Below are 13306 nucleotides of genomic sequence, written 5' to 3'. Positions count from 1 at the left end.
TCAAGAGGGTGCTGATTTCAGCAGCAGACATGCAAAAGTAAGACAGATTGTAAGCTGAAATGTTTTAGAAGATGATACCACCTGATCTTATTGGTCTCAACATTTTACTTTTGTAATTTAGCTGTAGGCTGTTTGTAGGTCTGTGCAAAAAGATGGTAAAATAAAGTCTAATAGATCTTGAGAAGCCCAGTAGCTAAAGGAAATAATTACTCTACCACAGGGTCATGGGTTCAAATCCTTGGGCTGCCTGTTACTTGAACTGAGACTTGAGTTGAATTTAGTTTGAAGAAATGTTATTTATTCTTAACCAGACTATGAAAAGAAACAAAGGGAGGGGCAATATTCCATTTATTCTGTCTCAGAGAAAAACTTTGTATTTAATAACTCTAAAATAGCCAGCAGTATTTTAGCCTGAAACCTAAGGATGGAACAGATTAAACTGCTGTACAGACTATACAGTGGATATAATGTAAGTATTTTCAAACCAAAAAAAGGCCAGTCAGCCCACCCAGTTGCATTGCTTTATCATCTAGGTCTCTGAATGTCCATAGACTGTCATAGAAAGTGTACAGAAAGAGTGAAGTGGCATGGATACCAACACTGATGTGTCTGATATCAAGGCCTTTTACCCATGCTGTGACTGGAGAAGTTGCTCAAGGGAAAAGTAAAGACAGAGCAGATTCTGATACAGTATGCAGCAACATATAGCTCAATAACCCGTGTGCAGAGTTAATTTCCAATGTTGGCATTCGTTCTGAGGTTCACACCACTGTGTACCTTAAAGCTGTGCTGTTTCTGCATGTGGAAGATGTCATTTCCAGTCTCAATTCAAAAGTTCATATAGAGCTGTGAAGCTGCCTGGTATTCAAAAAGGAAACTATCTGAATAATACACATGATAGTAAAGGCTATCAGTCAGATTTGTTTAAAGATTATCATGTTGATGGAGAGATGTTTTGAAGATGCCTTGGAAAGGTCAAAATGACTCTTCGTTAATTAGAGTCAACTGAGCCTCATTTCTTTGCTGGTTCTGACAGCATGCATTGAATGGCACACACTGTTGTGGGAACTGTTTAGAGTAACTAATTGTCCTCCCAATTAACTGTGTTAAGTGACTGCAGCTCAATATTTTTGCATGGAATTCTGAAAACCTTCCCAAAGTCAACCACTGATTATCTCACGATTATTAATATGCTTTCTGAGATATTGTTTTAAGGCACTGTTGCTGTTCTTGTGTTTGAGAGGAGTGCATGATGGTAAAAGAAGAATTTAATAGATCGAGTGCCAACTGGTCTGCTTCTGCCAGTACGAACAGAGCTAGCGATTTAACTGGAGATGAATCAGTGATACTTTGGAAAGAGTCCCTGGGATTAAACAGTATTTCCCCATAAGGCCAACAGATTGAAGATGAAAATGTTCACTTTGACCTACTTATCAATATCTGCAGTGAGACTTCAGCATTCAGACTGCTGATGCTGGTTACCTGTAAAGGTCCCTAAAACATTCTGGCAATAAGAAAAGATTCTGAAGTGCATGTCACTCTTCAAAATGACCTTGTAATGCAAAGACACTGGCCCAGAACATGCCGCAAAAATAACGGTGTCTGAACGACGCACACTGTGCCTAATGCGTAAATTCGTCAGCAGCCTGTGCCACAGGTTACTGGCCTGTTTGAACTACTTCGCCATTAGCTTTGCAAAAGTAGCATCCTGCCGTGACTTTCATGAAGTTGCTGCATTTGCACATTAATTGCACATTAAAATCGCCAAAGAAAATTATGTCTGATTATTAACAGCGTAATACCCTTTGAATGATGTGATAATTATGAATGACTGCCAATCAACCTCTCTTGCCCAGAAAGTGTACAATTCTAACTGTGGAGTTTCATGCCGTCAGGTTATGAGTCGTTGTTGGAGATTTTAAAAAGCCAAATTTTAATTTTTTTTCTAACTTTTCCTTTCTGTCTTTTTTTCTAGCTCTCTTAATCCAATCCTTCTTTCCCTTTCTTTTTTCTTTCTTTACCTGATTTGACATTGAATTCACCCACTCTAATTCACCCTCCTCCTTGTTCTTTCCTCTGTTTATTTCTCAATCCTTAATTCTCATTGGTTAAGGAGAAACACTGTTTGTCCCATTGCTCACCAAGGCCCCTGATGCTCTGTTGCCCTTGCTGTACCATTAGCAGCTCAATGTTCCAGCCAATTTGTGGCCAATTTTTTTTTTGATTTGAAGTTTGCTGAAACACATATAATTAACAAGGCACACTGTGAGATGTCCTAATCTAGCAAATTCTGGGTCAGAGGCCTGTCCACTCTGGGTATTTTTCATAATCCACCATTTAGGAAAGAAGACTTGTCAACCATATAGGAGATGCCAATGATCAGAATTTGTCAGATAGCCATCTGATGGGACATTGCTCCTTCTACTAGCCACACAAGAGCTAAGCCCGGTGCTTACTCTTTTGGCTTCTGCAATTACCTGTACTAGACTCTTTAATCTGTGGCCCTGAATGTGAGAAGAACTGGTGCTGGGGAGACATTTTTGTTTTTAAGAGTAGGTTGTACAAATGAGTGGAAGTTGGAGTGCTAACAAAGAACAGCGAACACTGAGAATGGGTGATCTGAATGAATGTCAACGTGCAAAGCAGCACTGCTCAGAAATGCTAAATAAAATAAAATTTGCAGTGTTGTGAGCAGAAGAATCTTGGGGAACAATTGTGACTTCAACCTGCAGATGGTCCATGCCAGTTTCTTCCTCATTAAACAATATTTTGCAACTATAATTACAAATCCATCAGGGGTTGACTCCTACAATATAAAAAGTAACATTTAATTAGGAAGAATAACTTATAATATTTCCCTTTTTTATTCTGTTTTCATTTGGCTTGAGCAGAAAAAAGATGAAACTGCTACGCTCGCATTGACTTTTGATAGTTGCTTCACTTGACAGGCAACAGAGGTGACTCATTTAAGAGTTTTGCGTCAAAGACACACAGGTGTGGAAAAAAATATTTTTGCAGTGAGTGTATAAGAAACACACTGCTAAAATGTTCAGCTTTCCTGTTAAACTGTAACTGAAAGTAATTAAAAACTGTAATAATTAAATTAATACAACTTAGTTAAAAAGTGAAATAAAAGGCATGCAGAAATGTGCTGGTTAGTTCTAAGACTGTACCAATGCCAACAAAATGGACCCAAAAGTAAAAGGTTGTGCAACTGAACTGCATGACTGACCCAAGTGTGGGTGGAGCTTTGTCAAAAGGCTCTACATGTAGACAATGCACACACAGTTTGCATAGCAAAGTCTGTAAGACGGGCCTCACATTATGGTCTGGCACTAAATCAGCTTATTTAGGAAAAAGTACTTCTGTTGATTGTTTGAGCCAATTTGTTTAGCTAAAAAGTCTGTACTGTGTGAATTTGGCATCATTTTGGGAAAAAAAAGTTACAGAGCAGTTGTGGGATCTGTTTGGTTCCATGAAGAATGTTGCAGCAAATCACCTGAGTCTGATTCATCCAAAAACAAACTGCAATACTGTTCAGATGATATTTTGGGTAAAAAATGTCGCAAAGGGTAAAAGTTACTAAAAGTGAGAACTTTGGCCTCATTCATACACAGGCCTCTTTAGAAAAGACAACAGGAGGCTCATGGTCTACTTGAGAGTGCTGTCTAGTCGCACCCAAATCACCAGTAGCTTCAGTCAATTTTAATTAGATTAATTTTCAGGTTTCAGCAAAATGCATCGTTTATGGCCTGTGTGATCTTTCTATTCTGTCCTTCCACCACTCACAAATTCTTAACTTAATGACACCTCTTATGGTATACATATATCTAATATTGACCAGACAGTAGAGGTATCAGATAACAAGTGGATGCTAGAAAAATCATAATCAAAATTCATCCAAAAGAGATTATTTGGGAATACACCAATGTATTTGGTAGGTATTGTGCTCTAAGGGTTGGGCAACATCTCTATGTTTGGATGAGTGTAGGGTGGAAGGTCTAATCTATCTGAGTATGAATTGATTTATTTAGATTTTTCCAAATTTGACCATTGGGGTCAGTAGAGCTGAGTCCAACTTCATTTATTTTCCTTCAATGACCCCTTACTATCTGGGGTCATTATCACATGTGTGGGAGCTTGCTGTGTACAAATTTGCCACTATATTTCCTGCATTACAACAGTGACTACACTTCAAAAATAATTCCTTGGCTATAAATTGCTTTGGGATGACCTGAGGTGGTGAAAGGTGCCATGTAAATCCAAGTCTTTCTCTCTTTCTTTCAATACAAATGCATTGTAACAGGTCAATGAACACTTCGACTAGAGACCATTTGACTTCATACAGTGAAATTAAGGGGCCGAAATCTGATGCTGATTGGTTCAATTCTCTGAAGTTTAAATAGGATCTTCTTTTCCCCCATCACCACCAAAAAGTAGTTTACGATAATTCAGATGCTTAGAAGCACTATAGATGCATGGTAAAGTCAGCTGAAATCAAATTTTGTATTCGAGCATTTGAAAGAGCTTGGCTTCGGTTGCCATTGGGTTACCCTTTTTTTTGCAGTGCAATTTTCTGGAAATTGGGCAAACTAGCACAAACACTCATGGAATTTCAAATACAAATTCCGTCCAGCACAAACCAAGTTTCTGCAATCTTTTGAGCTTGTTTAAAAGATAACATGCTAGAAGCTGGCCCCACCTGCAAAAGTGGCCCCACCCCAGAGCAAATGAATCACCATTGCGAGCTTCCTCTAATTGCGCCAGTTTGCAGACCGTCGAGGAAGCTCTTAAAATTAAATTGGTTCTTTTGGGTGCAAGGACACTAATAGGAATGTTTTAAAAGCTTTTGATGTTTTTTTAATTTGCGAAGGAACTGACTACCGTACACTATTAAAACTAGCAAATGGTTCTGTATAGTTTTTTAAAAATCATTCTCAGTTATTCAAAATTGGGCTATTCACATGTGGTGGACAAGACAGTCTGATTAAAAATGCTTCTTTTTTATGCAAAACCCATTTTCAGCTGTATTAATCAAACTGTGTCAAATTACCACTCTTAAATGTATCCAGGAATATTTCTTAAAACAAACTATTTTAAAAGAAAAATTACATTACAAACCGCTGTCCGATTGCGCTGGTTCATGACTTATTGTACGTTTGACAATGTGCAAATGAGTTTCAATTTGCGCCTGGATACCGTTTGCCCCCAATGTGGAAACTCTACCCCAATTATCTTGAATTGTGAGTTCAAAATCATACCTGACCATCACTCAATATTCTACTTGTTTTGGTTTGCTAAGTTTAATCAATTTGCAGTAAGTAACATGTACCCAATCTCAAAGAGAGGGTAATTTGGCCCTTGCTGGTGCATTATGTTTTAATCATTACTCTTCTGATTTGGTGATTCAGAAGCAGCACTGATGGCCAGGGAGCCACATGTGGTTCTTCTTTTAAGAGGATATTATGAAACAATCTGTTCACGAGTGGAGAAAATAGCAAGTTAAAAGAAGTAAAACCTAAAAACGAACGGAATATATTCTGTAGTGAAATCATATGCAGGTATGCTCAGGAGATCAAGTAAGAACTTTATCTTCATTTATATCATGTGGTGTTTTTTAAGAAAGGCTTAAGTTTCTTTTCTTATGCATTCATATCTTCATGAATCATTGAATCAGACAACAGAAAAATTCAAAATAAGAATTTAGTTCTGCATTGTTAATGCAGTAACAGAAACCTGAGTGCCAGCAGCTTAAACTTGCTGATTCAAGAGTAAAACATGTAACAGGCATGATATTTGTAAGAGAACTAATTGATTATACAGTGACTCCGTTGTCCTGATTCTTGGTGGTACAAATTGTTCATAGTTGATGCTCAATAATTCTAACAGCAGAATCTCACAAGCTTGCTCTGAGTTGCAACATGACTGCCATACAGATTTTGTTTCTCCAGTAGGTTTGTTCTACTGGTGGTTAACCAGATGTGGTGGAGCGCTCCATCTCAAGGGAGAGAAAATTGCCGTAATAACCTATTCCATCCCAAGTTCATGGTAGCCTAGTGGCCATGGTTCTGGACTAATAACCTGAAGTTCACAGGTTCAAATCCTCCAATGGTAATAATGCTGGTAATTTGTGTGCTGGCACCACAGAACATGACCATGAAAGATTGTCAAAAATAACCAATAGGTTCACTGGCTGAGCACACTGGATACAGCAAAGGCAATGTGCCCAGCAACATCCCGGCCATAGTACTGAAGATTTGTGGTGAACTAGCCATGCCCCTGACCAAGTTGTTACAACACTGGCATCCACCTAACACATTGGAAAATTGACCAAGTATGTCCTGTCCACAAAAAGTAGTACAAATTCAATCTGGCCAATTAATACCCCATCAGTCTACTCTCAATCATCAGCAAACATCGGGTGGAAGGTCTCATTGATAGTGCTACCACATGGCACTTACTCAGGAATAACCTGCTCACCAATGCTCAGTTTGGGTTCCAGCAGGACCACTCAGCTCCAGACCTCTTTACAGCCTTGGTCCAAATATGGACAAAAGAGCTGAATTCCAGAGGTGAGAGTGACTGCCCTTGACATCAAGGCAGCATTTGATTGAATGCAGTATCAAGGAGCTCTAGTAAAATTGAAGTCAATGAGAGTTGAGTTGAGTTGGGGTGGGGTGAACTCTGTGCTTGCTGGAGCATAGCTAACACAAAAGGAGCTGGCTGTGCTTGCTGGAGGCCAATCATCTACAGCCGCAGGAGTTGCTCAGGGCAGAGTCCTAGATCCAATCGTCTTATCTGCTTCATCAATAACCTTCCCTCCATCATCATGTCAGAAGTGGTGATGTCTGCTGATGATTGCACTGAGTACAGTTCCATTTGTAGCTCCTCAGATAATGAAACAATCTGTACCTACATGCAGCAAAACCTGGACAACATTCAGGCTTGTAATGATAAGTAGCAAGTAACAGTCACACCACACAATGACCATCTGCAACAAGATAAAAGCTAATCATCTCCCCTTGACATTCAGTGGGAATACCATTCCTGATTCTCCTATCATTAACATCCTGGGGGTCACTATTGACCAGAAATTAAACTGGACCATAAATACTGTGGATACAAGAGCAGGTCAGAGGTGGGAATTCTGAGGCAAGTAACTCCACCTCCTGACTCCCCAAAGGCTTTCCATCATCTATAAGACACAAGTCAGAAGTGTGATGGAATACTGTCTACTTGCTTGTATGAGTGCAGCTCCAACACTCAAAAAGCTCAGCGCTAACCTGGATAAAGCAGCCTGCTTGATTTGCACTCCATCCACCACCTTAAACATTCACCTCCTCCACCACCAGCGCACCATGGCTGCAATGTGTATCATCTACAAGATGCACTGCAACAACTCGTGAAAGCTTCTCCAACAGCACTTTACAAACCAGTGACCTCTGCTACCTAGAAGATCAAGGGCAGCAGGTGCCAGGGAACACCACCACCTACAAGTCACACACTATCCTGACTTGGAAATATATCACTGTTCCTTCATCGTTGCTGGGTCAAAATTCTGAAACTCCTTACCTAACAGCAGTGTGCTGTACCTACACCACAAGAACTGCAGCAGTTCAAGAAGGCAGCTCACCACCACCTTCTCAACAGCAAATAGGGATCAGTAATAAATACTGGCCTTGCCAGCAATGCCCACATCCCATGAACAAATATAAAAAAGATGTCCTTCAGGGAAAGGACTTGGCACCCCTATTGATCTGGCTTACATGTGACTCCAGTTCCACCCTATATGGTTGACTCTTAATGCTCTCAAGGCTTTTTGAATGGGCAAATTGCTACCTTCAATATGCCCAGAAAAGCATTTTTTTTTCTTAGTTAACATTGGTGACATGAAAAAGTGTGTCCATTCCTCACTAAAGACGATCAAGACCATAATGGTCTACCAGTTTGACTGTAAAGGCTCCCATTCTACAGATTCTCTATGAAGCTGCAGTACTTCTAGACTCCAGCACATTTTGCAAAATGAAGATCCATTTTGAGTTGCTTTACTGGCTTTCTCATTTTGCATTTTTGTATAAATAATTGGGTTTGCCAAGCTAGAAAGATGGTGCAATCATCAATGCACCAAGCTGCCTTGCCAACAGATTGTTAATGATTGACTTCGTGGCAATTTTCTGATTTTAACCATGGAATTGGGAAGTGGCATAAGAGAAAGAGGATTCTTTAAGTGAGAGGAAGGTGAGAGGGAGGTCAATCCAAGTTCCATTTTCAGTATTGCTGCCATCCAACAAAGACTGTTCACCAGCCTAACTTGTCAGTTGGCAAATGATGAATAGGAAGACAAATGTAAACACAAAAGAAGAGGATTCAATGGAATCCAAAACCTCCAGCTAGATACAATTTGTGTTATTGAATTTTACATTTAATATGTAGAGAAACCCATGCAGTTTTATATGGATAGTCACTTGATCAAAATGTGATGGTCTTTCTACAGCACGAGTTTCACTAACAGCAAACCCAATAGTACTAATCATGTGTAGCTGGAGTTTTCACATTCTATCAAGCTCTTGCTTCTAATTCAAATTTATGATGTTCTATTTAATTTTTCAATAAAGTCATTCCTAAAACAAAGTTTGAAAAAAAATTATAATTGAAAAGGGGATTTTCAGTGCAGAAAGCTTTTATGCTATATGTGTTCCTCTTTAACTTTTGAAACATTTTAAGTGGGATTTGTACTTTCTTTCATGGTTCAAACAGTTTAATATCAGGTATATCATAAATTGGGTAATTTTTATGAGAAAGCTCAAGGACAAAGATTGTGTGGTATGATCTTGTACCAGAGCAGAGGAGTTTACCCTCTGCGTCCTATTAATGTTATGCTACCTAAAATTCTCAGAATTATTAATCTAAAAAGTTAGTATGTGTGATATATTCAAAACAAATCTGTATTCATCTTTTGCTTTGTAATCTCCCTTAGTGATTGGTGGTAAACAACTTCTCTGAGTTTCAAGGAAAGAGATATCTGTAGGCCTGTTGCAAAATAACTCACACGTCTAAACTTGTGCTGGTGACCTGGCTTTAGTAGATTCTTTTAACATGTCTATTTGAGAGCTTTAACCTTCCATTTATACCTATTTAGATTTGTGCTTTTTTCAGGTGAGGAGATTTGGCAAAAAGAGTTCTAAAGTGAAAATTTCCCATCTGTTACCTGCTCGCCCAATTCCAGAAACCCCAACAGCTCTCACAACACAACATTCAATAAGCACTAGAGGCAGGAGGACTACGTGGCCTTCTTAGTGCAATGCTGAGAGGTGTTCCTGCCAGTTTGTTCCCCGAGAGAAAGGTAGGCAGCAAGCAGGGACAGGAGGAATCTTGAGGGAAGGGATGAAGAATCTGTGACTGTCAGATACAAAAAACATTGAAAAATGTCAGCATGCCTACCTCTCTCTTGTTCCTGTTGAAAAACTCCACCTTGTAACATGCATTCAAGAATTCAACTCAGCTGTAAACAAACACAACTTACATTCATATAGTGCCTTTGACATAGTAAGATGAGGTGTAATCTGACAAAAATTGACACAGAGGCAAAGATGGAGACATTAGGACAGTTGACCAAATTTAGTTAAAGAGATAGTTTTTAAGCAGAGTCTTAAAGGAGAGAGAGGGGAAGAGACAAAGAGGTTTGGGGAGGGAATTCCAAGGGCTTAGGGCCAAAACAACTAAAAGTATAGCCACCAATAGTGGGGCAAAAATATCTAATAGTGTTTTAATAATATTTTTTATGAAACCTCAGCCACAGGTGACAACTGTAGTGCCTCATCTGCTTCTCCAGTAGAAATCAGCTAACCTAGTACAAACTGGACTGAAGCCTGACGCTTCAAGATGCATATGACTTTATATTTTATACTACACTGGACAGGGCATTTGCCCAACAAGGAAGCTGCATTCTCTCTTACGTTTTTATTTGTCTTGCTGTCTGTTGAACCTCTCTATCTCTACTTAATCCTTTGATAGTTGCTGAAATATTGATGAATAGTTTGCCAGTATCGCATCCTAACCAGAGAACTCCTCTATGCTGATGATGCTGCTCTAGTCACTCACATGGAAACTCAGCTACAAAGACTCATGGACTGTCTCTCCCCTGCCTGTAACTTGTTCTCCTTGACCATAAGCATCAATAAAATCATGGTCATGGGACAAGGTGTTGCATCTCCACCTCTGATCACACTAAATAACACCCCAGTGGAAGTGGTTCGCAGATTCTGCTACCTTGGGTCCACGGTGACAGACAATCTGTCCCTTGATGCAGAGCTTGATACACGCATAGGAAAAGCAGGTGCAACCTTTGACTGACTTGTGAAACGCACATGGGATTACACTAAACTGACCCTTCGGAGCAAGCTGATAGTTTATAAGGCCTGTGTTCTCAGCACCTTGCTATATGGCTGTGAAACATGAGCAACTTACAGCTATCAGGAAAAGAGGCTCTATAATTTCCATCTTCACTGTCTGCGGCACATTATCGGTATATCCAGGCAAGATAAAATCACAAATGTGGTAGTCCTCTCAAAGGCAGAGCTCCCAAGTGTGTTGGCACTAATCAAACAGAGGCTGCTTCGGTGGATTGGACACATCCGCAGGATGGAAGACGGTTGCATATCGAAGGACCTTCTGTAGGTAGTTGCAGCCAGACAATCAGTGGGGCGCCCAAATCTCCGCTTAAAGGATGCTTGATGGCATGACATGAAGGCCCTAAATGTTGACCATTGCACCTGGGAGTCATGAGCTGGCGACAGAGGGAAAGGGTGACACATCCTGTGGACTGGTGTGCACTACCACGACGACCAGTTGCTACAGCTGCTTGGCAACAGGCGCCAACATCAAAAACAACAACTCACAGCATCACTTGGCAGCTTCATGTGCAGCACTTGTGGCAGAATCTGCCTCTCAAGAATTGGCCTTCACAGCCATCATCAAAGGTACACCAAGAGAAGACACCCCACCGAACTGGATTGTTTGCTGCATGTCCATCATCTTTCGTAGATGGAAGGAAACAACCAACCAGTTTGCCAGTATCCCACAGTGAGCTTTATGTCCAAGACTACAGTTAATCACATTTGGAATGAAATTATTTTTTAATGGGGATAAAATAAGAACATAACCACTTACCTGTTTGTAACTAATGATATGCTAATGTAATCACATGAAGAAGAGAAACATAGACAAAGGAAAAAGTGTCAGACTGCTGTGATTATACCAGCAACCAGGTTGTCATTTTTGTGATAAAATGTGTCTGTTCAGTTTAGAGATACAGCACTGAAACAGGCCCTTCGGCCCACCGAGTCTGTGCCGACCATCAACCACCCATTTATACTAATCCTACACTAATCCCATATTCCTATCACATCCCCAACTGTCCCTATATATTTCCCTACCACCTACCTATACTAGGGGCAATTTATAATGGCCAATTTACCTATCAACCTGCAAGTCTTTGGCATGTGGGAGGAAACCGGAGCACCCGGAGGAAACCCACACAGACACAGGGAGAACTTGCAAACTCCGCACAGGCAGTACCCAGAATCGAACCCGGGTCCCTGGAGCTGTGAGGCTGCGGTGCTAACCACTGCGCCACTTGGTTTGGTTTACACAGGCATCTAAGTGCTCACCAAAGACGTGGCGAATGTGAAAACTCACGTCTCTTTTTTATGCTGAGAAACAATCTCGCTTGATTACCAACGGATTGCCAATGTAATCAAGTTCGAAAAAAATTGCAGCTTTCAGAGTTAGGTATCGAGGCAACATCTCCAATCAATGCATTCATCCTTCCTTCTTCTCAATATTTACACAGACCAATTACAAAAAAGTATGCAAAAATGTTAAGTTTGAAGAAGACTTAATAGGTACTTTAATTTGAAATCTTATTCCTTGTCTGGTGTATAAAGCACTCAATCACAATCTGATTTAAGTCTTGACTTATGTAACCTATTTGTTAGGTGTGCATGATAAGTTGCAGATCAGTCAGGCCTGGGGTCTTCAAACTTCATTAACTTTATTATCCTTTTTGGCACTCGCAAGTTATTTCAGAATTAATTTGCATGTAACATGTTTAGCTTTTAACCCTTTTAGTGCAAACAGTTTTCAGGTTGCACAAGTTATTGCTCTCATACTCAGCACCACAAAACACTCCAATCAGTAAAAACCTTGCTCTTTCCGAGCTAGCATGTAAGCTTAGGCACAAAATATCTGACTAGGGGTCAAACGGAAACCTTCAATACTGTAATTTGCTTACCGAAAATAGCACAAAGCCCCTCCTACTTTACTTGGCTTTGGATGTCGAATAACCTATCTCTCAGACCGTGGCTATAATCGCATTTATTTAAAGTAAAAATTAAACAGACACTAAAGAATAATGCAGTTGCTTTTTCTTGATTATAGACCATTTAACGTGCACCACTTCGGATTCACCTAACCTGGTCCAACCTCCATTACCCAAACTTATAGTCTGGAGTGTGTGAACTCAAAATGGTGTGAGATGGTGTACTGGAAGGGTGGGTGGGCAGGGGTTGGGTGATAGGGGTGGGTGCCTCATACCATTGGGCTTTAGTTCGGTCAGTTATTTATTGAGTTATACCTCACTTTTGTGTTGATGCGCATTGAAAACCACATTGCACGACAGCAAAGCAGTGCTATAACTCATGGTTGGCTGATGCATGGGTTCCTACCAGCTCATTGTGAGTGCCTTGGGCTGACTGTTCTGTGGCAGCATTCTCTACAAACAATGTGAATAGCAGTTTTCAACAAAATGTCCCAAGACAGTACACAGCCATAAATACTTCAACAGTGAATACTGTTACGATCAAGGCAGGAGGACTGCACTGTTTATTCTAGTTCCACTTCTCCATGGGTCACAACATATATTTACATTTTTCCACACTTACCGATACAGTCAATCGTAAACTCTATTTTTATCCCAGAATAAAATACACCAACCAGCTTTCTTTAATAAACAACAAAATTATCAGTTTATTATAAAACAAGTCTTAACCAGTAATGAAGTAAAGCATAAACACACGGATTGAAATATTAAAGTTTCCTTTATTCCTTAGCCACTCACACTCACTCACATACACACACATATACCGGTTAACCGGAAAAATAAAGGGATTTTTGTTTTTAGAGCTCTATTACAGACAAAAAACACTTGGACTGAATACTTGCTTATTCTTGAAGAAACAGCAGATGAGATATGTTGTGTTCCAGAACTGACATACAGTCTGGCCTCTGAGTACATGTAGATGGGTCT

General features: G+C 40.0%; 1 protein-coding gene across 11 annotated transcripts in view; it reads left to right on the top strand.

Annotated features, from left to right (window-relative positions):
• b3gntl1 (UDP-GlcNAc:betaGal beta-1,3-N-acetylglucosaminyltransferase-like 1) overlaps positions 1–13306 on the top strand; it is a 351083-nt gene that overhangs the window by 189394 nt on the left and 148383 nt on the right. The window contains exon 1 of one of the 11 annotated variants that reach the window (XM_068058004.1): positions 5435–5561. The exons of 8 other annotated variants lie outside the window; for them this stretch is intronic. In XM_068058004.1, the coding sequence (XP_067914105.1) occupies positions 5556–5561 (6 nt within the window). In that variant the 5' untranslated portion in view covers positions 5435–5555. Of the gene's footprint in view, positions 1–5434; positions 5580–9320; positions 9344–13306 lie in introns of those variants that run through there. 2 more of the 11 variants (XM_068058003.1, XM_068058002.1) reach the window with 2 other exon arrangements.

The sequence above is a fragment of the Heterodontus francisci genome, chromosome 26, assembly GCF_036365525.1.
Source record: "Heterodontus francisci isolate sHetFra1 chromosome 26, sHetFra1.hap1, whole genome shotgun sequence".
NCBI classification, from domain to species: Eukaryota; Metazoa; Chordata; class Chondrichthyes; order Heterodontiformes; family Heterodontidae; genus Heterodontus; species Heterodontus francisci.
Note: the sequence above shows the minus strand (reverse complement) of the source record. Positions and strands in the feature narration are given on the sequence as shown.